The 10,000-nt window shown below is 46.1% G+C and overlaps 1 protein-coding gene across 1 annotated transcript in view; it reads left to right on the top strand.

Moving 5' to 3' along the window:
• Positions 1-10,000, top strand: part of LOC143299820 (phospholipid-transporting ATPase ABCA3-like) — a 52,964-nt gene that overhangs the window by 33,226 nt on the left and 9,738 nt on the right. Inside the window, exons 17-22 of the mRNA XM_076613284.1 lie at positions 836-1,153; positions 2,277-2,565; positions 3,257-3,481; positions 4,374-4,543; positions 5,606-5,803; positions 8,121-8,306. Coding sequence (XP_076469399.1) covers positions 836-1,153; positions 2,277-2,565; positions 3,257-3,481; positions 4,374-4,543; positions 5,606-5,803; positions 8,121-8,306 — 1,386 coding nt within the window. The remainder of the gene's footprint in view (positions 1-835; positions 1,154-2,276; positions 2,566-3,256; positions 3,482-4,373; positions 4,544-5,605; positions 5,804-8,120; positions 8,307-10,000) is intronic.

Raw genomic sequence — 10,000 nt, 5'->3', positions numbered from 1 at the left:
TTTGTCTTGTCTGTCTGTATGTCTGTCTGTTTGTCTTGTCTTGTCTTGTCTTGTCTGTCTTTGTTTGTCTTGTCTGTCTGTGTCTATCTGTCTACCTGACTGTCTGCCTGTCTGTCTGTCTTGTTTGTCTGTCTGTCTGACTGTCTGTCTTTGTTTGTCTTCTCTGTCTGTGTCTGTCTGTCTGTCTCTCTGTCTGTCTGTCTGTTTGTCTTCTCTGTCTGTGTCTATCTGTCTGTCTGTCTGTGTCTTTGTTTAATATTTCCAACGACGATAACGACAAAAGAAAATCTTATATCAATCAAGTCTCGTCTTTTTTTTTTAACGCTGTTCTTAACAACCCTCACACACACACACACACACGCACACACGCACACACACACACACACGCACACACACACACACGCACACACACACACACACACACACACACACACACACACACACACACACACACACACACACACACGCACGCTCTATCCTACGAGCATAAGATAACAAGGAAAATCTCAGATCAAGTGACGTCTCTTTGGCACTGTTCGTAACAACCCTCACACACACACGCACACACACACGCGCGCGCACACACACGCACACGCCCCCCACCCCACCCCACCCCCCACCCCACACGCGCGTTTCATTGTGTCTTATAAACCTTAAGGTTTTATGACAATAGAACATTATAGTCCACACACACACACACACACACACACACACACACACACACACACACACGCACACACACACACGCGCACGCTCTATCCCACCACAACCACCACGACCAACTACCACCAACCACCAACAAAAACCACCATCCTCCCTCCATCCATCCCTCCAGGTCATCATCGGAGCCCAGTTCGACCCCCCGGCGACCGGCGGCAACACCCTGAAAGCCACGGCCTTCTACAACGGTCAACCCTTCCACGCCCTTCCCGTGGCCGTGTCCGCGATGCTCAACGGCCTGGCCAAGGCCTACGCGAGCAGCAGCCACTCGCTGACCACCTCCATGGAGCCGCTGCCCAAGGGGGAGGACGCTGCGGCCGAGGACTCCAGCACGACCAGCGCCACGCAGGGGTTCCTCACCGGCTTCTGCATCTCCTTCGGCATGGCTTTCCTCACCTCCTCCTTCGTCTTCTTCCTGGTCAAGGAGAGGGAGGTGAGTGTATTTGGGGGGTTGGGGGGTGGGGTGTAGGGGGTAGGGTGGGTGGGTGGGGATGGGGAAACAGGGGTGGTTGGGGGGGGGGTGGGGTGTGGGGGAGGGAGGGAGTGTGGGGAGTTGGGTGTGGGGAGTGTGGTGTTGGGTGTGGGTGGGGAATGTGTGGTGTGTGGGTAGGGTGGGCTCGTTTTAGTTTGGGTTTTTTTTTCTGTCATTTGTTCTTCTCGGTGTTCTTGTTCTTGATCTTCTTGTTCATCTTCTTCATGTTCATCTTCTTCTTATTATTGTTGTTGTTGTTGCTATCGTCTTTTTCATTTGCTTTTTGTTCTGACTCTTTTTTTGTTCTCCTTTTTCTTTCTGGTTTATTGTATCAGTTCTTTTTTTTCTTTCTTTTTTTAACCCTGATTTTCGTTGGTTTTTTTTTCTGTTTTGTTTGGCTGTCTTTGTGACGGCATTCCTTTCGTCCGCTCCAATGATGATTTTTTTTTTTTTTTTTTAGGGGGTGGGGGGTGAGGGTACGGCGAGAAGAGGATAGTCTTCCAGACGTCCAGGTTGGTTTTTTTTTTTGGGGGGGGGGGAGGGGGGGCGGGAGGGGGTTTGCTTTCGTTTTGTGTTGTTCTTTTTGTTTCGCTGCTAAAGAAGAAGACATTGACTATTTTGTTCAAGTGGGAATTGAATATCTTTCTTCTTTTTTTTCTTGCGAAGAAAGGGACATTGGAGAAAAAAAACAAAAAAAAACAACCTTGAAGGTCCTGAAATTCTCGGATTTAAACAAGTTTGTCACAACAAACACTTGCCTTTCCTCAAAGAACAGGCACAGCATTCATTCGCGAAAGAAGACTGGAACGGCACTTGACTTCATCCAGTAGTGTAACAGGTTAGTCTTCAAGACTTGAGTCCAAGAGAAGAAGAGGATTGAGAAATGAACTTTCTATTCTTGGTCAGAGAGAAGGGTCACTGGACACCCCCCACCCCCTCACCCCCCAAGTCCCCCATCTCCTCTCCACCCCCCACCCCCCCCCCACCCTGTGGGAAACGACAAGTCTCGAATCTCATCATCGTTTCTTTCTTCTTTTCTATGCTTTTCTTTTCCCTTCTTTTCCCCCTTCTTCCTTCCTTCCAGGTGGGGGCCAAGCACCTGCAGGTGGTGAGCGGCGTGGGACCCGGCATGTTCTGGCTGGCCACCTTCCTGTGGGACTACGTCAACTACCTCCTGCCCACCTTCGCCATGCTCATCGTCTTCGCCGCCTTCGACACCAGCGCCTACGTCGACGGCCAGCGGCTGAGCCTCGTGCTGCTCGTGCTGCTGCTCTACGGCTGGGCGGCCCTGGCCTTCGTCTACGTCGTCTCCTTCCTCTTCAAGTCGCCCGCCACCGCTATGGTGCTGCTCATCGTCTTCAACATCCTCACGGGTACGGTGGAGTGGTGGGGGTGGGGTGGGGGAAGGGGGGGGAGGGGTGTAGGGGTGGTTGTGGGGAAGGGGGGACAGGGTAGGGGTGGGGGTGTTGTGGATCGGTTGGGGGTGGAGAAGGGATTGGATTGGGGGATGGGGTGGTGTGAGCGGGTGATGTGTTGGCTGCATGGCGATTAATTCGTTTATTTATTCATTTATGTATTCTTTTTTTTTGGGGGGGAGGTGTTGGGGGTGTGGTACTTGGGGGAGGGGCATTCTGAGACGAGAGGGTTTCCTAGGGGAGTGGGTTCCTCTCAAAGTGAAGAAAAATCCTCAGTGAGCATGATTTTATGTAAACTACTTTGTATATGGATTACTATTTAATCTTTTCGACGGACCGTTTTGATATTAATGTGCATAAAACATAATGATGATGATGATGATGATGATAATAATAATGGAGAAGACAAACAGTGGATACTTACATACAGCACTCATGTCCATAAAACCGCTGAAGATGCTTCACAAAATACATAACGTACGTTATACTTACAGCATCACACCCTCTCTCTCTCTCTCTCTCTCTCTCTCTCTCTCTCTCAAACACACACACACCTACACAACCATAATATACAATAAATCATTTTTTTTCTGTTTCCCGTCCTGTCTGTAACCCCCCCCCCCCCCGCCCCCCGCCGCGCCCCCTCCAGGTCTGGTGACGACCATCACGGTGTTCATCCTGGCTCTTCCGGGGCTGGACCTGACCACGGAGGCCGACCTGCTGGAGTGGGTCTTCCTGGTGATCTTCCCCAACTACTGCATGGCCAAGGCCTTCATGGACATCTACACCAACTACCTCAACATCGACACCTGTCAGAAGCTGCTCTACACCGCCACCTGCCCCGTCCAACCGGGACCCTGCTGTCAAGATTACGGTAAGGACCTCCTCCCCCCCCCCCCCCGTCCCCAACCCCAACCCCAGCCCAGTCTCCTCCTTCGCACGCACGCACGCACGCACGCACTCATGCGCGCATGAACACATGTATGATAGTCAGTCGGTGTCCGACTATGACCATCAGAACAGCAGAGGAGGTAACTGCTGTCCCAACTTAACTGTCTGGGGCTGGAGTTTGATTATAGTGGAGAGCTTATTGGCCAGGTTGCATCCCCCCCCCCCACTCTCTCAGCCAAGGATTTGGGACACGGACACACACACACACACACACACACACACACACACACACACGCACGCACGCACGCACGCACACAAAGCAAGCACAAGCGCGCACACGCATGCACAAACATGCGCAGAGGGATGTTTTTGCTTTTTCCTCCCTTGTGGGTTTTTTACCCCTCGTCTAAAATCACTGAAAATAAAGAAAAAACAAACAAACAAATAAAAAAACGTTAAACTAAAGAAATAATAAGTAAGGACCATGGCGCACATGCACGTACGTTCGCACGTACGCACTGACTCACGCACGAGCTCGCGCGCGCGCGCGCGCACACATACACACACACACACACACATACACACACACACACATGTACTCACGTGCATGTAAAGTGCATATTCTCTTCCCTCATAAACCACGATAATAATAATAATAATAATGATAATATTGGAAACTTATATAACACTCTATCCAGAAAAAAAACAACTGCATTAGCAGGTGCTTTACAAAAAAAAAAAAAAAAAAAAAAAATCACATAACATAACACATAGAACATTACTACCTTGTATGATTATAATTGCTGTGACGAGACATAACATGAAACTGACTACAAGTTCCTTCTTGTGCACACCTGTGTCATTGTCTTGCACAGGCACGTGCACCAGCAGCTACTGCATCGAGTTCCAGACGGACTACCTGGCGTGGGAGAGCCCCGGGATAGGCCGGTTCCTGTTGTTCATGTTCCTGCAAGGGCTGGTCTTCATGGCCATCGTGCTGGCCACGGATTTCAGCCTCTTCGCCCGCCTCAAGGCCTATCTCAAGGTCTGGGGCCTAGTCCTTTAGTCCTTGTGTATATGTATATATATATATATATATATATATATATATATATATATATATATATATATTTAGATGGATGGATGGATGGACAGACAGACAGACAGACAGACAGATAGATAGATAGGTGTGTGTGTTGTTGTTGCTGTTGCTGTTGTTCTGTTTAACCTCAGATACAGACAGAGATGGAGAAAGAAAAAGCATGGACGGAGAGAGGGAAAGAGACAGACAGACAGAGATGGAGAAAGACGGAAAGAGCGAGGACGGACAGAGGGAGAGACAGACAGACAGACAGACAGACAAAGATCGAGATAGACAGATAGACAGACAGACAGACACAGAGAGATTTAGAGACAGATTAAGTGATTGATAGATAGATAGATAGATAGATAGATAGATAGATAGATAGACAGATATTATTCGTTCACGTAAACTCTTTTTCCCATTTTCATTATTTCTTCTTTTTTCTTCCCCCCCCCCCGTCCCTTTTAATACGCACTGATATATGGTGGGGAGAAAGAGCAACAGCATCATTGTAGTTTTTTTTCCTTTTGATATGCACTGATATAATATGATTTTGTTTTCCGTTTGATACAGTATTGTATATTTTCCTTTCAATATGCACTAAAAAAAAAAAAAAAAAAAAAAAAAAAACTGTTTTTTTTGTTGTTTCCATTAGATACGATACATCATTTTGATTATTTCCCTTTAATACGCACTGTGTACTGTGACACTTTTCTGACAGGTGTGCGCTGCTGATCGGCATTCTCTGTCTGAGCCCGCCTGGCAGACCGGTGAAGAAACCCGTTTACTTAAACCGGTTCGTCATGCTCATTAATATGCATGAACTGCTAGTAAAGGGAAGTTACTCGAACTTCATGGCATGCTCCCAAGTTTCGCTCCAAAAATCGAACGATTCTTCTTCTTCTTCGCCTTCTTCTTCTTTTTCTTGTCCTGAAGACCAGGCCACTTGAGATCTTCTGTCATATTCTGCACACTCAGGAACTCTGAATCCAGCTATGATGATGTCTTCGTTACTTTCTGCAGGGTGGCCAGCGACAGCGCAAGACCTCTGACGTACCTATGGCTTTCGTCAACGGGGTTGGCGTCAGCAGTGACGACATGATGGAGGACAGTGACGTGGCGGCGGAGCGTAGCCGGCTGTACCAGCAGCGGCAGCAAGGTGGGGGGAGTCGGGGTGACGTGACTCGCAGCGACCCTCTGGTCATCATGGACCTCCACAAGGTGCGTGCTTATGGGTTTGTTTTTTCTTCTTTTTAACTCATTTATTATTCTTTTTTTTTATCTATTTATTTATTTTATTTTCATTATTATTGTTTTTTTGTTTTTGTTTTTGTTTTTCTCAAGGCCTGACAAAGCACGTTGGGTTACATTGCTGGTCAGGCATCTGCTTGGCAGATGTGGTGTAGCGTATATGGAGTTGTCCGAACGCAGTGACGCCTCCTTGAGCTACTGAAACTGAAACTGAAACTAACTCATTCAGCCCCTGCGCCTTTAGCATTGCTCTAGCGTCAATATTCGTCTCATTAATTTTTTGTATATGTTTTTCTCCACTTTTCTTTTTCTATTGGGGCCTCCAACCTCCTCTTTTTTTCCACTTTTTTCTTTTCTTTTCTTTTTCCTTTTTTTTTGTGGGGCCTCCATCCTCCTCTTTTTGTCCCACATCTTTCTTTTTTTTCTTCTTTCACAAAATCATATTTACCTTTCATGCACCACGTTCCCGCACACACCTTAACTAATCACTTTTCACAAACTTACATGATAGTCTTGTTCGACTATGACCATCAGAATAGAAGAGGAGGTAACTATTGTCCCGACCATCTGGGCTAGAATTTGATGACAGTGGAGAGTGTACCTACAGCAATGGGAAATCATTTACAGCTTAGTCTTTTGTGAAGGACTATGATTCTCAAACTAGGAGGTACAATTGCACTAGCTTTGAGTGCTGCAGCCTTCGGGAACCATCCCCAACCCCGACTGTCCTGAAACCATCTTGCCCAAGTTACATCCCCACTCTCTCGGCCAAGATGGTTTTAGGACAGTCGGCGTTGGGGATGGTTCCCGAAGGCTAACTACAGCCCACAAGGCTGCAGCACTCAAAGCCAATGCAATTGTACCTCCAAGTTTGAGAATCATAGTCCTTCACAAAAGACTAAGCTGTCAGCGATTTCCCATTGCTATAGATAATACAACTCTCACTTTGGTGTTGGCCCAACTGAAAACTTTTGTCAGTTTGTGATATAAGCTGAGTGTTGGGCCGTACAAACGTACATATGCGTAAACCATAAGGAAAGGCAACTGACTTCTACAGTTTTTGTTTTTTTTCTTGGATGTATCTTCTGGTAATTTGGAGAGGGAAAGAAACAGTATCTTTACTGCGTTTTCTCTGTATCTTCTGGTAATTTGGAGAGGGAAAAAAACAGTATCTTTGCTGCGTTTTCTCCGTATCTTCTGGTAATTTAGAGAGGGGAAAAAAGAGTATCTTTACTGCGTTTTCTCCGTATGTTCTGGTAATTTGGAGAGGGGAAAAAAACAGTATCTCTACAGCGTTTTCTCCGTATCTTCTGGTAATTTGGAGAGGGAAAAAACAGTATCTTTACTGAGTTTTCTCCGTATCTTCTGGTAATTTGGAGAGGGAAAAAACAGTATCTTTACTGCGTTTTCTCCGTATCTTCTGGTAATTTGGAGAATGTCAAGTTGTTCGTGGCTGTGGTCTTTTATCCATGGGGGTGTGATGTGGTCAAGGCGTTGGTCCAGTGTTTATTATGTCTGTATTGTTGTGTATATATATATATATATATGTGTGTGTACAAGCACGTGCCCGTGTCCATGTATGGAGTCTGCGTGTGCTTATGTATGTACATGTGCGCTCATACACGTGTGTGCTACTGTGCGGGAATTGGTGTGCATGCGCCATTATGTGGGTTTACATGTGGTTATGTATTGAACTGAATAGAATTGAATTACTGGTGGGTTGGGTTTTTTTTTTCACAACAGATTTCTCTGTGTGAAATTCGGGTTGCTCACCAGCGCGTCCATACACTGAGAGCACCACCCCTTTTTTGGTGCTTTTTTTTAATTTTTTTTTTTTTACCTGCCTGCAGTTTTATTTTGTTTTCCTATCATATATGTACATGTTGGTTCATGCACGCGTGTTCTTGTGTGCGGGCATTCGTGTGTGTGTGTTTTGTATGATTATGTGGAAATGCATTGTTGGTTCATCCGCATGCTGAACAGTGAAGCTGTTAACTCACTCAGTACAGCCAGTCCTCTCTTCTCCTCTACACAGACCCCTCGGATGTCCAGTGGGTGTCTCAATGACCCAACCTCAAGTTAGCTTCCGTCGTCAGAATTGTGGTATTCTTTGTCAACATTCACCTCTTCAGTATAAGAGCCTTCCACTTGCAATATTTTGATGGTGGTAATTGGGGTGAGACGCTGTTAACGTCGTCTCTTTCGACGTTCGTATGGAGAGAGTTAACTTCTTTTGTATTAGCACATTTAAAAAATATATATATACCTACTTATTTATACTGGACAGCGCTACGGCAGTTTTACCGCGGTGAGTAACATCTGCGTGGGAGTGCCACAGCAGGAGTGCTTCGGACTCCTCGGTCAGAACGGGGCCGGGAAAACCACTACCTTCAAGATGTTGACCGGTGACGTCAGTGTGACGTCAGGCAACGCCTACCTCAAAGGCTACGACGTCATCAACCAGATCAAAGAGGTAGGTCCGCTGGCGGCGTTTATTGGTTTGTTTATTTGTATGTGTATTTGTTTTATTCTCTCATTTGTTTCATTCTCTCGCTTACACACGCACACGCACACACACACACACACATTCTCTCTCTCTCTCTCTCTCTCTCTCTCTCTCTCTCTCTCTCTTCTGTCTTTTTCTGTGTCTGTCTCTCTCTGTGTCTATGTCTGTCTGTCTGTCTCTCTTTCTCTCTCTCTCTCTCTCTCTCTCTCTCTCTCTCCCTCCCCCTCTCTCTCTCTTCTGTCTTTTTCTTTGTCTGTCTCTCTCTGTGTCTATGCCTGCCTGTCTGTCTGTCTGTCTGTCTGTCTGTCTGTCTGTCTGTCTGTCTCTCTCTCTCTCTCTCTCTCTCTCTCTCTCTCTCTCTCTTCCCCCCCCCCCCTCTCTCTCTTCTGTCTTTTTCTTTGTCTCTCTCTGTGTCTATGTCTGCCTGTCTGTCTGTCCGTCTGTCTGTCTGTCTGTCTCTCTCTCTTTAAGAGACAATACAGAAAGGCAGCTCCGTTATGAAACCCTCCCTCTTTTGGACTGCATATGCTCTGATGGTGGTGTTATGACTAGTTTGCTTTAACTCACTCAGTACGGCCAGTCCTCTCTTCTCCTCTACACAGACCCCTCGGATGTCCAGTGGGTGTCTCAATGATCCAACCTTTAGCTTCTGTCGTCAGAATTGTGGTATTCTTTGTCAACATTCACCTCTTCAGTGTAAGAGCCTTCCTCTTGTAATATTTTGATGGTGGTAATTGGGGAGAAACGCTGTTAACGTCGTCTCTTTCGCCGTTCATATGGAGAGAGTTAAAGTTAATCATTCTGGTTCTTTGAATTTTTGTTGAATACAAATTCGTACGAATATTCCATTTTTAGACAATACTATTGATGATAATAATAATAATAATAATGATAATAATAATAATAATAATAATAATAATAATGAATAAAATGAGAATAAGAAAATGTAATAATGATAATGATGATAATAGTATAATGATGACGACAATGATAATTATGATGATAATAATGCTTCTAGAACAGCTACAACAACTACTGCTACTTCTGCTACTACTTCTACTGCTACTGCTACTACTTCTACTACCATTCTTAGCTTGATAATCATCATCTTGATAGTCATTATTATTATTGTTATTATGATTATTATTATTATTATCATCATCATTAATATTAATTACAACACAATCAGTCATGATTTCAATAGTTATGACGATAGAACTTCTAAGGAAATTTTTTAAAAAATGTAAAGAAAGAAAAGTAAGAAAACATGACAACAACCACCACCACCACAACCCCACCACCACCACCACCACAATCCCACCACCACAACCCCACCACCACCACCACAACCCCACCACCACCACCACCACCACCACCCCACCACCACAACCCCACCACAACCCCACCACCACCACCACAACCCCACCACCACAACCCCACCACCACCACAACCCCACCACCACCACCACCACCACAACCCCACCACCACAACCCCACCACCACCACCACCACCACCACCACAACCCCACCACCACCACCACCACCACAACCCCACCACCACAACCACAACCCCACAACCACCACCACCACCACCACCACCACCACCACCACCACCACCCCACCACCACTACTACTCACGACGCCCACCCGTCCCCTGTCCT

Source organism: Babylonia areolata, chromosome 25 (assembly GCF_041734735.1).
Source record: "Babylonia areolata isolate BAREFJ2019XMU chromosome 25, ASM4173473v1, whole genome shotgun sequence".
NCBI lineage: Eukaryota > Metazoa > Mollusca > Gastropoda > Neogastropoda > Buccinidae > Babylonia > Babylonia areolata.
Note: the sequence above shows the minus strand (reverse complement) of the source record. Positions and strands in the feature narration are given on the sequence as shown.